Source organism: Brachyhypopomus gauderio, chromosome 11, assembly GCF_052324685.1.
Source record: "Brachyhypopomus gauderio isolate BG-103 chromosome 11, BGAUD_0.2, whole genome shotgun sequence".
NCBI classification, from domain to species: Eukaryota; Metazoa; Chordata; class Actinopteri; order Gymnotiformes; family Hypopomidae; genus Brachyhypopomus; species Brachyhypopomus gauderio.
The window spans coordinates 11,046,507-11,068,063 of NC_135221.1; the positions used below are offsets into that span (position 1 = coordinate 11,046,507).

The window sequence follows — 21,557 nt, forward strand, 5'->3', positions numbered from 1 at the left end:
AAAAGAAATTGTGAAGATACCAGCTGTTCATTGGCTGGTTTAGATTTACAGCCTTCATTTACAGAACTCGATTTGCATACTCGAGAATAGGCTTTTCTTTCCCTTGGGTGGAAGAAGAAATACATTTACTTTCAAAGTCATTTATTAGAATTGTAAACGATATAACAAAGTTCATCTATTTTACAGATTTTGGATTGCTTTCACTCCCCTAATTAGACAAAAGCAGTGTATGCATGTAAATGGTGGTTTACAACAAGATTCAAAAAAACAGTCAAGCCACCTTTTCCAAGCCCTCATTTGCATTGCTCACTGTGTCTGTCAGAGCAGAATCACAGTGGTTCTGTCATGCAAGCGGAGTTTGTTTTTTTAAAATGTTTACTCCTTGTCTCGGAGGGGAAGAGAATGCTGCCAGCTAGGTTTCTGTGGTAGAAGGCGCTGCACAGAGACGGCGGTGGCGTCAGAAGCACGTCTCAAACCGTCCTCGTGCTAGACATATTACCTGCATTCCAATTAGACAAAAATGAAGTCGTAGATACATTTTGTCTGATGGTGGTGTTGAGGCAGACAGTCTCGGAGTAAGCCTCGTTAAGAGTATATCCGTGTCGGAGTTGTGCTATCTCAGCGCTGCTTGTTCTCTGATGTCTTCTCCAGGTTTTAGGACGTATTCTATCAGCCAAGACCGAAAGAAAAATGAGGCGGAAATCAGTAATGCATGTCCAGAATTTGTTAGGGCTTGGAAATTACAATATTTGTCTCAACTGTCTAAGACCTTCTTTTCATGTTAAAATGTGAAATTTTATCAAACAACCCAACATGTTTGTTTATGATCTGAACACGCTAATTAGATTGCCCAGCTCGTGACCTGTGTCGGGGGCAAATGTGACCTTTCACTTTCGACAAATTTTATATTTATCACACAAATACGAGGCGCTTACAAGGGGAAATTCATAAATTCCATCACATGGTGATTCCACACCGAGTTGAAAGGTTCAGATTTTTGCTTTAAAACATGCACCGTTGTCTGAAATGCGTATTAGTGGGATGATGCATTGTTAAATTAAACCACAAATATGTGTTCTTCTTATCTCACAGTGTTACACAAATGCATTTTCATGAAGAGCAGCCTTTGATGTGCAGATCTTTTATTAATGTCTTCATTTGCCATGCTTATTGAGCTACCCCTCATCTCCGGAATTTATTTTATTTATCAGTCAACACCCTCAAGTTGTTTGGAGCAGGTCGGTTTTGTCCTCCTCCTGTCTTTCTATGAATTTCAGAGTTGCACTCAGAGGTGTTTAGATATCACTGGCTCAAATAATGTTTTATTGATATTTCAATATATCTTAATCAAAAGCATCAAAAGATTTCTTGAAAAGCCATTTTGGAAAGCAGTGTTTTTTTTCCTTTATGCTGATTGCCTCTTTCAAGTTTCTTTAACAGAAGTTCGGAATGGCCTAATTTTATTTGCAAATAACGGTCTGATTTCGTTCACCTTCTGGACCTCCACACCTCCCAGCTCCTTATCTCCTGCTGTAGGCTGTGCTCCTCCAGCTGCCCCCCAGGGCTCTCTGCACTTCCCCCCCAGCGCCGCTCTAAGTGTCTCAGCTGGGAGTGACCAGCACCATCTCCCCTGTGGTTAAGGATTTTGCGAATGATTTATATGAAATTTTAAAAGTCACGCGTATTCACACTTAGAATGGCTGTGCCAGTCTGCGTTGAACTGTTGCCTCGTGCCCAGTAGTGTGCTGTGGAGAGGGTGCACGGTGAGCACTCTTCACACTCACATGTTCACTCTGTGTCGGTGCCCTGCCTGTTATCTGCCCTGCCATGGCTGTAGCAGTTCAGCAAAGGTGCACAGGGGAATATGTGTTATTACCTGGAGCAGGTCTTGTCAGTGTCTCAGCTCACAATCTGTGCATACACACACACACACACACACACACACACACACACACACACACACACACACACACACACAAAGAAGGCAGGATGTCTTCTGCATGCCAACACTTGTCCTTGCTGTGGTGTAGGCATTTAAGACTCTAGACGCGAACATCATCGTGACCCGGTGACACCCCCACACATTCATAAGATGTTAAAAGGATTCTGTAGTTTGTCAGGATGGCAAACCGCGAGTCACTCACATCATTTACTTTAGTTCATTTGGAGGATTTACATACTCTTTCTGTAAAGAACCTTAAAGAATCTTCTTTAACTAGAGTATGTTTTAACCCGCTCTCTTTGGGGTAACGCTGCCACAGTCTAAAACGTATTTTTTATTTATATTCTGCTTTTATGAGAAATAGATCTGATGTTTACATATTTCAAATCAGAGCCGAGCCACTATCGTATGCAGTGTTGCATCAGATTCATGACCATGAGTGAGTCAGGACTGGAATTCATATTTGTGTTTCTGTTTGGGTTTCTTGATTGGGGGGGGGGGGGGGGGGGGGGGTACGCGTGTGCCTGGCACAGCAAAGCAACAGTGGAAAAGACCAGTGCCAGCGATGAGAGTAGCCGTCTGGCCCCTCACCCAGACCGCGCCCACCAACTCATCCTCCAGAGCAACATGCAGTGTACACATGAGCATATGCATGTTTTCATGGGTTTTAAGATTTCATATATACATACATATATACATGTATACTATGTTGTCATTGCTAACGCAGATCACCCAAGAATATCAACGCGCACATGTGCCGTTTTAGTGGACAGGTGTGTTGGCGTTACTGACGGGTACAGGTACGATGTGGTCCGTCAAGATTCAAATTGAACAACTGAGGTCAAAAGTTGGACTCAGGCATTTGAGACTTCTAATCTGACCATAGCCTATATTTTTATTTCTTAATGCAGTCACTATAAGTCTTCCTTGCTTTGAAAGGCTACTAAATTAGCTTTAGCACATTTAAGTCCATTACTGTTTGCTTATTTTCCTTTTTATGGCTCTTAAGGTTTCATTGAGTCTACGGTTTTTAATGCCCGTAATGTTTGAGTGTTTCATTTTGAGTAGTGCTGGCAACATTTGGGCAGTGCAGCATGAAGATCAACCCTCTGAAAAATTAAACTCTTCCCCCAGTTAACCTCTCTTTGTAAGTGCTGTCTTTTATTATTATTATTGGTTAAAATTCCAAAATGTCCCATAAAAGCACAAAAGTCTTTTTTTATCGTTTTCTTTAAATGGTAGACCTGAAATTTCATGGCATCAGGTGGGTGATATAAAAGCCTTCCACTGCTTGTTGCTAGTCTAGTGGTTCTGGCCTGCTTCAGTGGTTCTGACCCGCTTCAGTGGATTTGGCTTGTATGTGGGAGCGTTGGATCTCGCTGGTGGCCGCGACTTTGTGCCATTAAACTTCCTATACAAGCTATTGTGGGCCGTATTTGGGTCGCCCTTTGTCTGCCTAATGGCAAGAACGTAGCATTATGTCGCCAGTGCGTCTGCAGCGCGGCTTAGAAGGACACTTCTTCTCGAGTGTGTTGTTACTTTTGTGGTCCTGCTGCTGATGCCTTGGCTGCGAACCAATCCCTGGGTTTGCTCTAAAGGAAACCCTGGGATTTTATTTTCCTATAGTTCCTCAGCCCAGTCTCTTCTGACCTGATCAGCATGTGTGTCGTGTTATACTACACAGATAGTGTAGGGTGGCTGGTTTATTTTTCTTTTCAGTAATTGCTGGAGGCTTTAATGACTTAACACTTTCAGGTTGGCCAGATGCCATCCTCCTCCTCCAACTCCTCCTTCTCCTTCTTCTTCTTCATTTTCTTCCTCTTCTTCTCCTCCTCCTTCTTCTTCTTCTTCTTTTCTTCACCTTCTTCTTCATCTTCCTCTTCTTCTCCTCCTCTTCCTATTCTCTCCTTCTTCTCCTTCTTCTTCTTCTCCTCTTCATCATATTCTCCTCTCCTCCTTCCTCTTCTTCTCCTCCTCATCCTTCTTCTTCTTCTTCTACTCCTCCTACTACTCCTACTCCTCCGAGCAGTGAGTGTGCCCTTACTGTGTGGAAGAACCGGAATGTCCTTGAGCCCCGTCCACAGCAGCTGTAATGACACTGAGCGCCTTTAACCTCCTGGGTGTGTGATGGTGACAGACAGGCGTATATGCTGTCAGCTCAGCCCCATCTTGCTGTCTCCTGGCACGGTGGCTGTCCTCCGTTATAGGCAGTGAGGCCACGTTACCCATGGGACAGGCTCTCTGTGTTCGGGGAGAAAGAGCAGGACTGTGTGTGGTGGTAGGCTGTACCCAGCCTGCAGGAACCTCTGCTCCCTGGACTCATCATGTGGGCTTATCAGCGAGCAGCAGGGGCTGTCCATGGGGGGTCCCCACGGGGCCACCGTCCGCCCATCTCCACTGAGCCATGCTTTAGCTGACCTTTCTGTCCTAAGGAGCTGCCACAAACACACTGTGTGTGTGTGTGTGTGTGTGTGTGTGTGTGTGTGTGTGTGTGTGTGTGTGTGTGTGTGTGTGTGTGTGTGTGTGTGTGTGTGTGTATGCGCACAAATGTGTGTGCTTGTGCATCATGTGAACATTTTTGTGTGTGTGTGTGTGTGTGTGTGTGTGTGTGTGTGTGTGTGTGTGTGTGTGTGTGTGTGTGTGTGTGTGTGTGTGTGTGAAGAAACAGAGAAAAAAACAGGTAACCTACCTTGTCAGAACCAGAAAATGGTGCCGATAATTCACTTTTTAAAAATGAAAGGGTATTTCAGTAAACCATGAAACCCAAAGCATCTGGGTTCTCTGAGGATGCAGTTAGGCCAGGGGCTTAAAAGTCTGAGGCAGTTTACCTGTTTATAATGTGTGCATGATATATTTATTCTTCACCTCCTTCCAAGGCATAAAAATGTGTGTGTGTACGTACGTGTGCGTGCATGCGTGCGTGTGTATGTGTGTGTGTGTGTGCGCGTGTGTGTGCGTGCGTGCATATGTGTGTGTGTTTGTCTTTGGTTTTGTTTGTTCTTGTACTGTGAGTTGTAAGCTCCCTTCTGTAAGTCTGTCAATCAAACACTAATGAGCAGTAAATTAAGGAGTAAAATAATTGCCACCACTTGGCTTTGATATGGTTTGATGTGCACTAATTGCTGAGATTGTATCTGTATTATTTCTCAAAAGATCAGTGGGGCACTTTTGTCATTTTCATTAATCACATATGTACAAAGAAATGGTAATTAAAATCCCGCATATTCCTGATCTATTATTATTATTTTATTGTATTTTTGGGGTAGGGAGGTATTTTCATGAAAGGGCAAAAGATTGTTAATATGGCTGAATTCTTTAAAATGTTTAGGTAAATACAGTATAATTTTTATGTCATGTTCTTCTCTTTAAAACTAAATATGCGCATTTGTGAGTTTGTATTGTAGGAAAAAAAAGATTTGTAGATATTATTATGTAGAAATATTTGTTCTGCTAATAATGAGTGATATTAACATTGACTTCTCACTGTGATCACTGAGGTGTTCTGTAAGGTCACAGACAGCTTGGTGGGGGGGTGGGGGGGGGCGGCGTTGAGCAACAGTGAGGTTATCAGATTAGCTCCGTTAAAATGGCATACACAATACAGACTGTAATTTAACGTGATCATTCCAGTACACTGGACTCACACTGAGGTAAATTGCATCCGCAATGTCTGCAGCATTATCGTCTTCTGCCTCCATCACCGTGTAATTACACCTTTCAGTGGCTGCAGCACGAGCACCTATTGGAGCTGCAGACCGTCAGAGGTCTGGCAGCTCGGCCGTCTACCATGCAGTCTGGTGCAGCGTTGTCGAAGTGTCTGCGGAACAAAGCTGATCTGGGCGCGGTCTGGCCCGTCCAGTGGTGTTGGATTCTAGGTGAAGGGGCAGGCCGGGTCTACAGCTCTGCCTCTCTCCCAGGATATTGCCTAGACAACAAAGAGGGGGGGGGGGGCAGCTAGCAATGTCCTTGTCCCAAAGTGAAAGCGACAGGCTCACTGAAGGGACTGTTCATGGCTCTATTGTCTCTGTCAAAAAAATGCTGTTATCGAGAAATACAGATTCAATATAAGTAGGTGATGAGGTGATATAAGGATATAAGGTATAAGGGACATATATGTACAGTAAAGCAGTAATTTCTCTATTAACTCCACCACCACACACACACACACACACACACACACACAGCCACTTCCTCCCCTCTCTCTGTCCTCTGTCTCAGACTCTGACTCTGTGATAGCGTCTCTTGGGTGGGTTTGCGCAGCTAAGAGCAGGAGCCCAATTACTAGAATGGAGAGGGTCTGACTGTCTGCAGGCTCAGTGTGGTCTGCCATAATGCTGATATCATCCCATAGAATGGGATTGACCAGGGTCATTAGGCAGTGTATTATGGCCTGTCTTTGCCTTGCAGAAGTAAAGGTCAGTTAAACCAGCTGCACTGTATCTGGACTGAAGGGACTCGGGATTCTCTAATGAAATGTGTGTGTGAAATTAAAACGTCAGGGTACAGACTATTTTTTGAACATTATATAGGTCCGTTTAAACATTTTAAAACATGGCAGAGACACCTAGGAGTTAATAGCCATTATTTGTTAACTCAGCAGGGAAGTGCTTTTACATGGCCTGTGCATTTGGCAGGTACACGCTGCTGAGGCGAGCCGGTCCAGAGAGAGCCACAGGCTGCAATAGAAATGCAGAATAATGAGGAGAAAGAACTCATCCCCCTCACACTGCCGCCGCCTTCTGTTTGCCAGGTAAAGGCAGGCTGGTCATGTCAGCATCCTTCAGATTCCCTCTCAAAGTCACCCCCGAGACCGACAGAAAGAGGGAGAGAGATGAATTGAGCGATCTTCAGTCGAAGCCAGATCAAGAGGAATTAAAGCAGAGGTTAAGATGGGGCTGGAGTACGGGGGGAGGGGCAGATCGACTTCAGACTACATGACTTAATTCTCTCAAGAGTGTAAGGAAAAGATTTTTAGAATATCCAATAGACGAGGGTTAGAGAGGGCGTCGGATAATAAAGTACGGGCTAAATAACTCCCCTCGAATCTCCACTTTTACAAAAGGTTTAGTGTTCTTTGAGAAGCTCGGTAACTCACTGCAAGGTGTAGCCTGTAGATGAAATGAAACACTCGGATGTGTCTAAGGAGGGTGTGAAGTTGGCCGTGTCCTTCCTTTCTCATACCGTTAGATACTGTACGGCTTTTCTGGCACAGAGCCAGAGTGATGGTCAGAAAGATGTTTGTTCACACTTATCTGTTTATTGAGCTATTGTAATATCATGGGTGGTTTATAAATGAAAACTATTTTACTGCAATGAATAAAGGCTTAAAACTCCAGAAAAACTGTCCACCTCGTCCGCTGGCCCTGATCCATGTGAAGCTATAGATGATGGCGCATCTCAACCACTGTAGGCTTCACTGCATGTCCGTGGCCAGTTGCCACATGTTGGCATGTAAACTTGTGCTGCGGTCTCTGTGTGGGCCTCTTCAAGCAGCTGGCTAGCGATGGCTAGCTCCTTGGCGGAGTGCGGCGGAGGGAGTTTGGGCGAGTTTCCCCGATGCTGTGGGCACGCTCATGACCATATTTCTCTCCCTGTCTGCTGGAATTCAGCTGTTGGTTGGCTCGTTCGCCTTTGCGTTCTGCTCTTTTAGAACGTTGCGTCTTCAGAGGGAGACTGGGATGCTAGCAGAAACCTGTGACTCAACGTTATTGTTGAAAACAAAAGAAGGGAGAACGTGTCGTCATTAGCACGGTGCACTTGCACACCCCTGCCAGAAGAATCTTGTGGAGCAGATAAGATGAGGAGGCCTCCCGCGGCGCCGCCTCGTCTTGATTGGACTCCCCTGCTTGAGACGAGACGATGTCGCTTAATTCTCGAATCGCGGCAGCCAATCACGATGGATTTGCACAGGCTGTCCTGACTAAACCCATGTCGACCTGTCTCCAGGGTGACCACGGCTACCTCGGCAGTGTTGTTTCAGTACATGTTACAATGGCATGACCAAACAAAAGGTGCCCTCCGTTTATACATGGGTTTTGGTTTCTTTTTCTGAGAAGCTGAGAATCTTCACCCTGTAACCTGGAGCAGGTTCGCTAAAACACAAAGATACACTGGTGTCTGCTTATGGCCCGCAGTATGTATGAGGGCTGGCAGACTGTCTGCCTCTATCTCTTCAGGCAATTTGTGGCTTTCTTTAGATTTGAACATATTGCAGGTCCTCTCGGCCCCAAACAGATCCATTTAGCATTAGCCTGTCTGCAGGAGTTAGGAGCAAAGGCAGGAAGGGTCTGCGGGACAGTAGAGAAACATTTGGCAGTGTGCCTCATTCAGTCCCGTGTGACGGGCCAAGCGTCGATGTCGCTAACCCAGTAGTGTGTAACAGCTAAAATCACGCAGTTTGATTACACATTTAGTTGACACCCATAACCAGGATGTAAAACTAAACACCCCCAGCCGAGATCATTATTTGGGGGGGGGGGGGTTAGATGTGTTTTTGTTCACAATGGGAAAATTCTGGAATTAGCGTCATACAGCTCTTGCTGTCTTGTCAAGCTGGTAGCTGTGTAACTGTCAGGACCGTGGGTGGGAAGTGTGCTGATTGGAGGAGGAAGGGCGCCTGAAGAGGGGGAGTGTGGGTAATCATTCTCACCTGCTGGTGACTGGGGCACTGCTGGGAGGCTGGGGTGCGTTCTCTCTACAAATCAGCTGTCTTCACTGTATCCCCAGGTTTTGCTCTTCCCTACCATAAGTGAGGATGAGCACGTTTAAAAAAATATTCACATTCTCTGTTGGTGGTAGTGCTCATAGTTGCATATTCTTTGTAAAATAAAAATGTACTTTAAATATCATACTGGAAGGTTTTGATGATGTATTCTGTGTTTGATTAGTGTGTGTCTGTGGGTTAAAAGGGGTCACCAGAAGCAAAATGTAATCATGGTATTAATCAGAGTTTAAAATTCACATTTGTTCACATTTGTTATAGGGTCTAATACTAATTACTGATATATTTGAATTTAAAGATCAACTCCTTGATTTGTGTGGTTCTGAGGGAGCTTGTGAGGTGTTGTGTGTGTGTGTGTGTGTGTGTGTGTGTGTGTGTGTGTGTTACATGAGTTGTACATGTGGTCAGGTGTTGTGTGTGTTACATGAGTTGTACACGTGGCCAGGTGTTATGTATACATGAGTTGTACATGTGGTCAGGTGTTGTGTGTGTGTGTGTGTTACATGAGTTGTACATGTGGTCAGGTATTGTGTGTGCATACGCTGTACATGTGGTCAGGTGTTGTGTGTACATGAGTTGTACATGTGGTCAGGTGTTGTGTGTACATGAGTTGTACATGTGGTCAGGTGTTGTGTGTACATGAGTTGTACATGTGGTCAGGTGTTGTGTGTACATGTGGTCAGGTGTTGTGTGTACATGAGTTGTACATGTGGTCAAGTGTTGTGTGTACATGTGGTCAGGTGTTGTGTGTACATGAGTTGTAAATGTGGTCAGGTGTTGTGTGTACATGAGTTGTACATGTGGTCAGGTGTTGTGTGTACATGAGTTGTACATGTGGTCAGGTGTTGTGTGCATCATCCAGTGTAATGAGAGCAACACTGTAACCATATACGGTGATCATACACAAATCTTGATGGGTTTTCTGTTTATTTACCACCTATCGTAGGTTTGTGCATTTTCCACATTCAACATGGACAACACAAGCATATCTGCTCAGAGAAACATTGAAAACACAAGGTTACCCAACACTTTACCGTGGATTATTCATCTATATTACTGCCCCTGTACATTTCAAATTATACCCAAGACTCGCAGTTATCCAGTCTGACACAGATGTTGTAATTAATGTGTGACGGGCCTGACAAGCTGTTAAGTGTAGCGTTGCGGTGACTGACTCTCTAATGTGTCTTGTTACCACAGGGTGGGCTAAGGAACAGCAAGCACGAGTGTACGCTGTCGTCTCAGGAATACGTTCATGAGCTGCGCTCCGGAATCGCTGAGGAGAAGCTGCTCAACTGCCTGGAGTCTCTGCGCGTTTCCCTGACCAGCAACCCTGTCAGGTCAGTTACCGCCCATTCCGCCTCCGGACATCAACCCTAGTCCGGCTCTCGCTGGGATTGGTCTGTTCCCCTCTGTACATCGCTTCGTCTTAACGCTCCGCAACTCTCACCACTGACGCCGCCGCAGAATCTTCCGGAAGGGGGTGTGTGTGTGTGTGTGTGTGTGTGTGTGTGTGTGGGCTGGGTTCTTCATCCGCTTCGCTGCCGTCCTCCTCAGCTCGGCATTCTTGGAGGATCTGTTAGGATGCTAATTGGAAATGTGTCAATGGGTCTTTTAACACACGGCCTGTGTGGATCCTCCCGACCCAGTTAAGTGAGCGTAGCCTGTGGAAGGGCTGCCCAAATTAGCATAGCCTCCAGTCAGTCTGGGCCGAGCCCTGTCATCGCTCACGGCTCTATCCATTACACTCTAATAGGAAGTCCGTTTTTTACACTTCAGGCAACCAGCTTTTCTGTAAGACCTTAATAAGTACACCTCCCCCTTCAACGCTGGCCTGGACACCGTCTCTTTCATGTCCTTCTTCTTAAGTGTCTCTTTATAATCACTGGCCCACTTCTCCTTTTGAATCTCGTTTGATCGTGGTTAATTTACTACTTAAAATAATTTCACGTTCCTTTTGGTGCTCTGCCCATACCGGGCGATGCGTTACATCGGCCTTTCTCATTCAAACATAATTAGGCTCCAAGTTTCTCGTGCTCCTCTCCACAAAGTTGTATCACCTCATCCTTGCGGATGGGATGAGATCTTCAAATTTAATTTGGTCCCACCAGCACAGAGGAGTACTCTATGACACCAGACCCTCTCAATTATTTACCAGTGCACTGTCGGAGAGATGGCTCTTAATGTGGATCGATGAGCGGTGCATATAAAGTGGTCATCACATGGGTGGCAAGTTGATGTTCTCTTTCAGATGACCCTGTGCTGGGGGGAGAGGATGTTCCCAGAGTCTCAGCGGGATCGCTCTTTGATCACTGGATACAGTATAGGCACATACACGTGCCACAGGCTCCCAAACTAATAGGCACTTGGTGTGGTGTCGCTGGAGAGATCTTCTTCTTCTACCCACAACAGACGTGTTCTCTGCTGGAAAGCAATTAAAAGATTTTTACCAACACTCGGCCAATCTCCCCATATGGCAATGCAAAGCCAATATTACGGGAGCCATAGAGGTGTTAACAAACAAACTTTGCTTTTGTTTTCTTGTTGGGGAGCGTGCAAAGGTTAGTCGGAGAACAAAGGACGTGAAGGTGTTCACCAGTTATGGGTGTAATTAAGTGAGAAGATGGCGTCTCATCTTTATCACGCCATCAGATGCAGGACCCTGTTCTCTAGTTTATTTACTCTTACGTTTGGCCATTAATCACAGGGAATGCACATGCTGCGCGGTTCGCGGAGGAGCGCGAGTGGCGTCCCCCGTGAGCCCAGAGAGACGTTCGGCCGTGCGGGCTGCAAAAGAAGGCGCTGTCAGCACATCTCAGTGAAAGGGCAGAGGGGGCCATGGGGGGCGGTGGGGGCCAGGACTGCCCTCTGGGCGTTTTTGTGAGCGGCAGGGCTTGGGAGCGCTGGACGGGGCGTTGGATGGGAGACAGCCAGCCGCCGCCCGTCACGTGGAAGGCTAGGCCTTGGCGTGAGAAAGGCACCCTGGGGTGAATGGATGATGGGGTGTGCTCATGGCTGTGTGCTTATCTTCGTCTACCCTCTCCCTACACACACACACACACACACACACACACACACACACACACACACACACACCCCACCTTGCTGACTCCTCTTCTTCTACTTTTTATTTTGGAGCCTTGGACTAGTTTGCGAAGGTTATTCATAATTATTATAAATAGAGTTAATTATCACGGATCACAACACACAGGGGCATGGGAGCCCGTGACAACACTATGTTAATGTAACCTTTGCAGTGATCTGGCTTCATGTATTTGGAGTAACCACACAAAAGACAGCAGCGTAGCACATAGCCTGTGCCAGCCAGCCTTAGCCTTACACTGTGCAAACTCTTGCTCTCCTTGTTAGAGCGCTCTGCGTTAACAAGGGCTTTGATGCATCTTGATAGAACTGCAACGGATGACATGAGTCTTTCTAGGTCAGGGAGCAATGAATCTCCGTCTCACATCTCTACTCTGTCCCACACAGATAGCACAACTGCCAGAAACTTCTCAGTTCTCAGGGAGTTCTCGTGGAGTTCTTAGGGAGCCAAGCCTCATTCCTCCGTATACCCTGGCCGGTTTCTTGACCTGGGCTGCCTGAACGTTTGAAAGGTTTAGACATAAAGTCATAATGCATGCTGAATGAAAATTAATTTGTGACTGAAAGGGACCCGAAGGTCCATCTCCTTTCCAAGGTGCAATTACTCATGGGTCTCGTGAAACCTTATCGCCTCTCTTCTCTCTGGGAAATATTTTTGAGTGCGAATTCCTATTAAATCGTGTTTCAGCGTCAGCATAATGTGTTCTTTTTTAATAAAATCCAGTGTTTAGAAGGCAGGAAACGGGTATGATGGGAAAAATAGTGGATTCTTAGCAACATCATTCTCACCAGAGCATCAGAAGACAAACGTGAGGCTTTAGTGTTTGCTGTGGGGGGGCAGTTTTGGCCAAATGAGCACAGTTCAGAGTGCAGAGGTGACCTAAATCAAATAAATTCATTGGTCTGTTCAACCTGCATGTTTACTATTTGTGTTATTCTCTGTAATCAAAGTTTGCAGTTTAAGTACAGAATATCCAAGAGTTAATTTGAATTACATTTTAGTAAAACCAAATTAACATAAAAGCACACTTAGGTAAGGTAATTTCATTCTTATATTAGTCTAATCAGCAAAAGACAAAATGAGGGGACTCAGTAAAGGGAGCAGATCCACTGTTGCTTGCTGCTAATTTCCTCCTGTTCCTTGGCCCGTGTTTGCGTAATGGTGTAATTGGCTGGTCTCAGCACCTGCTTGGCTTCTCAGGTGGTTGCGGGCCCTCTGAAGATCTCCGTTCCCCAGCCGTCCCTCACAGGTGTGGAGCTCAGCGCCACTCGCAGATGGCTGTGCCGGAGGTGGCCCCAGCAATCTCACTCCAGCACATCACAGAAAACATGCTCGTTTCCTTTTCCTCTGTACCTGAGCCCCTCGCGCTGTAGGTTCCCTGTTTTAGTGGGAGATCGACTCTAACAATTAATGCCAGTACGTTTTCCTGGCCATGCGTGTAAGCCAAGCATCAAGGCTTCTGCTTTGAATTCTTGGCTTGAAACAAAAGCCAATGTGCATATAATCTTTGCGAAGAGTTAATTCATGATGCATCTAATGGTAACTGGTTTGTATTGTTTCCTGTTATTTTTGTCTTCCTCCGCCATGTGAACAATGCCACGGGCTGTGCAATTGAAATGCAGAGATTCGGTATGGGAAGTAATCCAGAACTTTCTTTACACCCACTCATGCCCTATTCTCAACAGCTTTGTCATGTGTGCCGAATACACTCACGCTCCTTCTCACCCAGCGCCACGGTGAGGGAGCTCGACAGCTGGGCTTGGATGGCCTGATTCCTCATCAGTTCCTCCGCTGTAAATGCATGGAAGGTTTTAGCTGTGCCACACTGACTCTTCGCGTCTAAGGGCTCGTCTTTGCACTTTCTGGTGTCAAGTCTTTTGTATTATGTTCCCTCTCTCAAATTCCCTGTTGTGACTCCTGTAGCAATCCGGGAAACTCTTAGATACCCGAGGCAGAAACTCTGCCAAAACCGAATTCGAAGTCGTCATTCCAATTTGAAACGAAACGGCGTGCCTGTCGTCGTTCGATCCCGCTCTTTCACACGGTGTGTTGTTTTCTTTCGCCTTCTTCCCTGCCGTACGGAGATGTCTCGGGGGGTCAGCGCTATCCAGCAGGAGCCTGGGTGATGCTCCACTGAACCCTCCAGCTCTCTTGCTGAGACTCTCTCTCTCTCTGTCTGGTGTGCCTGCAGCTACGGATAATAGAGGTAACAGGTTTATTAGTGTCTATGAAGACTTGCTTCTTTTTAACGGCACATTGATTGCCTCCGTTACTGTTCTCCAGACAGTAAAAGAGAGAGAGGATGAGGTGCGGATAGATGGATGTGTACCAAATTTTGCTCTTTGAACAAGAACCCAGCAGAAAACTAGCAGTGTTTGGAAGGGTGTTGGCTGGGTCTGAACGCTGACATTTGTTCATGTTTTATGAAAACTTCGCTGAAGGCTAATTTTGAAATCTGCCCTCTAAATTGTAAGCAGAAATGCCTGTACTAGACAGAATATTAAGGAGTTGTTTGAAATGACACATTTCGTCTAACCTGTCAAAATCATGACTTGTGTAGTTTTTCTAATAACACTGTTTATTATGAATAATACTGCGTACAACATACCTGATGCCTCATGTTCAACATCTTTTTCATTAGTTTCATATTAGAAATTCAGAGCATTACTTCACTGTTAACTTAATTAGCCTGTCAGTGTTTATACAGGACCATTGCTATTTATTTTGTTGTGAAAAAAATACCTTAATATGTTTGCATGTCCATGTGTGTGTGCATGAGTGTGTGTGTCTGCATGTGTGTTTGCATGGGTGTGTGTGTGTATGAGAGAGTAAGAGAGAAACAGCGTGCTTGCATCCATCCTGAGAGAGGTTGCTTATGAAAGATGTATTAAAGGATGAGAAGTCAGCACAGCATTGATGAGTATTCTCCCCCTCCTCACAGCAGCAGACACAGGGGTGCCGTCATGGTCTGCCAGACAGGCCTCATAAATCGATTACAGATCTTCAGTATATATCATTCTTAATGCATAAGCAGCTAAGCACCTCAGTCCATCATTCAATATTGGTTGTCTGTGCCCAGCTAAGTTTTGATGCTAATTAAAGAAAAAATTGATGTTGTTTAATTGCCCTGAAATTGTTTCGGTAATATACAACGTGATTATAATTCATATTTGAATTTACAAGTACTTCTGCCTTGAAGGCTCTCCATGACCCAAACACATGTGATTTTGAAGACACGTCTTCCTTGTCCAGATGTAGTGGGAGTCAACGTTTCTCTCTGACACCAGTGTTCTCACTATAAGGATCAGCACAGAGGACATTAAGATGCTGCAGGTTTTTTTTAGGTCAAACATTCTCACACCTCTCTCATGCTGTAATGGAAGTAGAGACTTTCTCATTTAGCATGACGATAAAACGTTGAACGTCCTCCAGGACTGGCACCGACACACCTGAACTTCACCTGTCGCTCCCTGAAATAAATGGGCGTCCGAGGGAAGCAGAGTTCTGGCAGGGTCATTTGGGTCATTTCTTCCTGCGCGGTGCTGCTAGTCACTGCTCTCTCCAGACACTAAATGTTATTACAAACCCCTCTGCTGCCCCAGGGCCCACCACTGTACCAGCTCATGTCAAGGGGAAGTAAAGGAGGAAATTCAGACAAATTAGCATTTCATATATGCATGGGCTGGGGGGGGGGGGGGGGGGGGGGGGGGGGGGGGGGGTCTGCGACTGGGACTGAGCCTTTTTTTTTTCTTCCTTGAATCTTTTAGAATTCTTAATTAATCTTTCATTAAGAAAATTATGAGTTTTAATAATTTTTCCCCACATGTTTTCTTAGTCATCAAGTTCATTATACTGGTAATTATATGTCCTGTGTCCATTAATTACGGTCTAATAATTATCTTTAAAAAACAAAAAATCTTGGCGTGGGAGAGAGCCGCACTGTGACGCTGCCATCAGCTGATGTGTCAGCCCTGATCCCCTGTAGCAGGCAGGACTACAGGAATAAAGCACCATGTTGACCAGAGTCTCCATGTTGGCTCTGCAGGTGTGTTTGCTAGTGCGCACGCCGTTGGGCGTTTATAAAAGGACACATGCTGCTGTTGGATCCCTTTGCACTTTTAAACTGCAATCCCTTGTAGTGTCTCTTGTTATTGGCCATATTTTAAGTGGGGCTTCCATTAATTGTATGCCACCCTCTGTTAACCTCAAAACCAACCTTTTCTGTGAAGCCCCTCAGCCAGCCATGCATAATTCACAAATCTGATTTGAATTCCATATTGATTTAGAGAGGAGCTGCTTTGTGCATGTGCTAAATGAGTTTTCTGCTGCACTAAATAAAAAAAAAAAAAAAAAAATCAGCCTGACATTAATTTCTACCACTTGTTTTCTTATTTATTTATTTTTTGTTAAAAGTTCATAACTTCATGCTGGATTTTGCTGACAGTTGTCTGGCTCATGCTGTGTGGCCATTTACGTTCAACCAACAACATTGTCTGTAGATATGTAGATATTTTAATAGATTACATATATTTGTAGTGCCAACACAATATATCTGTACATTCCCTAGCTTAGCTGAAGCTGTGTAGCTAAGGTTGAGGTTAAGGTGGATTGTAGGCGAACCTTTTGAAGTTTTTTTTTTTAACAAGCTGGATACTCACCTAGCATGGCTATTGATGTATGAAATGAAGTCCATTTGATGTGGGTGTGGACTACATAAGAGAGGTTTGATCCACCGACAGCTGTGAAATCTCTTGGTTTTGTTTTTTTTTGTATTATTTTGCGAAAACAGTGAAAATTCACTGTGCTGTGAGATGTGGGATTTGTCATTGTCATTCATGAAGCTCTTCACCAACAGATTCCTCTGCCCATTCACCTCTTGCTTTGTGCATGGGGAAGTAGCAGCCCATCGCAGTCCTGCTCCCATAGCATTACTCCCTCCTAAACGTACAATAGGAGCAAAGGAACCTCAGACGTGGGCCCTCCTGGATGAAATATCCACAGTGCCCTGTGCATTAGGACGGAGTCAGCGGTTACCGTGTGCAGGTCAGCTCCCTCGTGGAGACTGCATCATTTCACAGATGCTGTGATTCATGGTTATCAACACGAAAAGGGGCAGGTGCACAGCAGGGAAAGGCATAACTCCTGTTAGAGAAGAGCCTTGTCTCTCCACATTTACATCAGCAGTCCCCGCGCCTGCCGCTGCATCTGAAGCCGTTAACCATGAACGTACCATGGCTTTTTCTGTACAATTAAGGAGGATGATCAGTCATCACTCTGGCACTGTGCCATCTACGTTTCGCCCGACGTCTGTGTAATCTGTGCCCTGCCAGGGAGCACTACTGCTCCTGTGCAGATAATTAGAAATTCCAGAGGTGTTTTGTGCTCTGTAGGGAGTCATTTAAGGATGTCTGGAGAGTGTAGTGAGTTGACACTCAAATGGTGAGAACAGAGTTCTTATCCTCCAGCCCTATTGGGTAATCCTGATATTTATTTTTCTCCACACACACACGGACATGCACGGACACACATGCAAACACACATACCTAGAGCTTTGCTGCTTTCAGCTGTTTCTTTGTTGTCATGACCCCACCCTTCAACTTCCAATTCCACAGGAAAGCAGTGCTGGCATTGATGTGGTTTGATGCGCAATCATTGCACCTGCCTCCAGAACCCTGCTGGGATCCAAATGCCATTAGGGGGGGAACCGTGGCTCCTTTGAATGGAGCACACTATAGCCCCATGGTCCTCTTCTGAAGAGCACGGCAATCGCATCGCCGCTTGCTGACACCAGGAATATTGTCCTCCGAGCGTGCCACAGGCTTCAGTCCCTGTCTAACACTCCCAAATGCAATATCTGCACTGTTTCCTTGGTTGCCTCTTGGAGACAAGGGTCAGCACGGCCCCCGGACTCATTCACACACCCGGCCCACTGTTGCTCGCTCTGCCGTGGAGATACGGTTCATTTTAACCTCGCCCTTCTTTCCCATCCCGCATTCGTCAAAGACGATTTTCTTTTCTCCCAGTTATTTGTCTGGGGGGATGAGGTGCAGGAGGGTGTTAAACTCATCTGCGGTGTCTTAAAAAAGCGAGGTGTGAACAGCAGGAAATGTGGAATAAAATGGGTAAATAAATTAATAATTAAGAGAAACAAGCCACATTTTGTATCGCCGTGTAACTAAATGCGTGTATTTTGAATAAATTTGGTCCCATCTTCAACATTTCAACAGATTTATGAGGAATTTTCTTATTATGTCTTAATTTAGGTCTAGGAGGTGGGAGGAGGGGTCAGTAATGGGTTCATGTAAATTAGCTTCTTAAACATAGATTTTCTCTGCCCCTATTAGGTCAGTTCTGCTGTGTTACAAAAGTCAAGACCTTTCAGACTTTCACAACTTTTCACATGTTCCTCACAGAAATAAAGATTTTTTCCCTTTAAACATTTTTTCTTGCTTATTTTGCAGCACATTCCTTTAACGAACCGCAGCTGAAAATGCAAGAACAGTGATATCATTTAATGCATCCCTTCTACGAACAGCGCTCCAAACACCTGAAACCTAGCAGCGTTCTCGAGTGTTGCCGTCAGTGTCAGACAGTTATGGACTTTGTCATGAACAGCGAAAGAGCTTGTGCAACCCTGTTTAGCCGGTGAATAGGTTCTGGTGCCCAGCTGTGGGTTGTAATGTTGAGAGCAATTTGTCGCTAAGAGCAGAGGGCCTGGAGTGGAATGAGTGGCACTGAATAGGTCACAGGCGACTGAATGGGACGGTCCGTGGCTCAGCTCTAATACAATTTGAAAGGCATTTCTCTCATAAAGCGCGCCACGATGAATCCAACGTCATTGCTTACACTGATGCAGCTAAGCATTGGGAATACTGACCCTGTGATCCAGACTCTCTGCATGGTGAAAGAGAAGAGGCAGTGAACTCTGCCCATTACCAGGTGATGTTTGCACATTTGATTAGACACGGCCTGTGTGGCCACAAGCACCTGCTGCTTCTACACACTCTCCCCCATATTCCTGCCTAACCGGGAACCGGTATTAACTCACATGCTCAGGTCAGATGTAGGCCATGACTGGAGTTTATTCCAGGGTTACCCAGGGCATGTGGTTAGGAGTGTTGGCCTGTTCTCCTCAAAGCACACTGAATCACTTCAGCGCTTGTCCACATACAGAAACAGAGTCGATCTTGGCTGTGAATGAAGGAGAAGATCAGATGGAGAAGGGAAGGGAGCGATGAGACCGGCGTGCAGTGCACGGGAGGACACCTCCACGTGAGGACAAGGACCGAACAGGAATCAATACAAGGATAGAGAGATCAGTGTGCAGTGCATGGGAGGACGTCTCAATACGAGGATGAACACCATGAGTATTTTTCCTGTCTAGTCACATTCTGTCCTCTCATACCTACAGTTTAGCAGTGTTGTGGCTGATAATGAAGTCTTGCCATCCAGCATAAAGATCACATTTGAGACTTTTGTGGACTGGGTTGACCACTTGCCTGTTCAGACTGATTTGCTTCATAATGATTGGCTTTGCTTGGTTGGCTAAATGATTTGATTAATCGTAATTGAGGCAGCGTTTTGTCTCTCGCATTATGCTGTGCTGTGATAGAGAAAATGTTTCTATCTCTAGAACTGTCTCCTGGTCTTTACTGCTCAATCACTGCACATTACTCTTCCTCTAGCTCTCAACGTAAATATAATGTCATTTCAGCAAACCAGAATAATTAGTATACATAAAAATTCCTCTTAAGACAGACCATGAATATTTCATCTACCCTCTGGAATGTACACGACTGCAAAAAAAAGAAAAAAAAAAGCAACACAGTTTGGTGGCGCTTAACTGCAGGACTGTCCCCATCAATATTTCATGAAGAAGTCTAAATGAAACGCGTGGCAGCTCGCCAGGCAGCGTGGTGAGGTAGTTGATGAGGTTATTTGAAAGGATGTGATGCGCATTTCCGCTCCATTACAAAAGCAGAGATGCAAAGTTAAAACGGGAACGCCGAGACCTGGCAAGTCTGTGCCAGGCACACGCACCGGTGCCTGGCCGGCGGACGGACGGGTAGACAAACGGACGCTTGTTAACCTGATGAGTCTGCAGCGTGTCAGCTTGGGGCTTTAATCAAAACAAACTGATCTGTGCCCTTCTTGGGCTGTGAGGAGAGAGTCACACCTCGAGAGTGATAAAAGCCTGTGACAACACACCAGGGAGGTGTCTACAGCATTGCCAGCTCCCTGCTGTCAGGTTTGCCTTTAAAATAAGGTCTCCCCGTGTCGTTTTCCGTCTTGCCTAAGAATCGAGTGGATGGAGACACATCTGCTTCCCGAGACACAATTATGTCACCTCCCGGTGTAACTTCACAGCAGTTTAAAGCTAGATTAAGGTCTCTGTCTCTCATCCTCCTGTTCCACGTCTTCGGGTGTGCTTAAGTTGCTGTGTGTATTGATTGGCTGACTGCCGTGACTGCAGTGGTACAGTGGCTCAGGTGAGATCTGCTTACCTAAGGCGCTACCAGGGTCCTTTAGCTGAAATATTAGCCCCATCTCTCAACCAATAACTTTAGATCTGCAGCAGTCACCCAACAGAACCAGCCTGGACTTATATGAATTATGGTGGGTTTAGTGAATCATGTCCGCTCAGTCCGCACAGCCCGCGTTCTCTCTCTCTCTCTCTCTCTCTCTCTCTCTCTCTCTCTCTCACCTTTTCTCCCCTCCCTCTCTCCATCTCTCTCGTGCTGTGCTACCTAATGCTCCTCATTTGCTCCTGCTCTCCCCACACTCCCACCGCACTTGTATAAACAACAGCCTGATTGCGGCGCTGAGACGAGATTGCCTTCGAAGATCTCATTTCTGTTATCGGGGCGTAACTGTGTTTGCATGCGATGAGCTGCCAAGGACTGATGAGAGCAAAATTCGAAAGATTACACTGTAAGCACTTTGTAAACAGACAGTTATAAATTTTGAACATTATGCTGCTTCGTTTTATTAACAAAGAAGGTCATTATAATGTACTGTACAGCAAATGGTAATAAGTTTCAAATTGAGTTTGTTGGACTGGTAATGAATTTTGAGCAATGACATGGTGAGTCTTTGAGTGTTTATAATTCTGAGCTAATTTCATTGCAGATCAGCTAAAAGGCGTGTTGTACCCCCTGCGCTGCCCCGGGCCTGTGCGTACTGCCCCAGAACAAGGGTCTTCTATGACCACACTCGCCAGTACAAATGACTTTAATATGCGTGCTGTTATTGTGCAGAAGCCTTGTCAAAAGGAAGGAATCAATCACCAACTTATGGGCCTTTAATACGACAAATTGTCCTATGTATTTCACTTTATTGACAGCATGGAGATGAGGAAAAGTGATGCTAATGATGTAATTTAAGTGCACTCGTGGCCCGGTGGGTCACTCCTCTCCTCCTCTCTCTCCCACGCTTCTTCCCGGCCCTACGCAGGATCATTTATCGGCTCCAGATACATTGTGGTTTATAGCCAATTATCTCTTTGGATCCATTATCGATTGGCACGTTATCTTTCACAGTTTGCTTTATCTTCCTGCTGAACTACATGGCCAGCTCGTGTAGCCTACGGGCATCGTGCATGCCACACACACACAGTGCTGTTAGGTATATGTGGTATGGTGTTATTTACAGCACTAATTCCATAGCTAATAACTGCAACTGCGCAGCTCTGTCCTGCTTAAGAACTGATGCGTAAGGTACTTTGCATGTTTTCCTATGAATAAACTGATGTTTGTTGTTTCCGTTCTGAAACATGGCAAAATAACCGTCAT

At 45.5% G+C, this 21,557-nt stretch overlaps 1 protein-coding gene across 8 annotated transcripts in view; it reads left to right on the forward strand.

Annotated features, from left to right (window-relative positions):
* The window catches only part of diaph2 (diaphanous-related formin 2), a 346,005-nt gene that overhangs the window by 73,584 nt on the left and 250,864 nt on the right, over positions 1-21,557 (forward strand). For all 8 annotated transcript variants that reach the window (XM_077021911.1, XM_077021909.1, XM_077021914.1 and 5 more), the window contains one exon: positions 9,864-10,003. In XM_077021911.1, the coding sequence (XP_076878026.1) occupies positions 9,864-10,003 (140 nt within the window). The remainder of the gene's footprint in view (positions 1-9,863; positions 10,004-21,557) is intronic.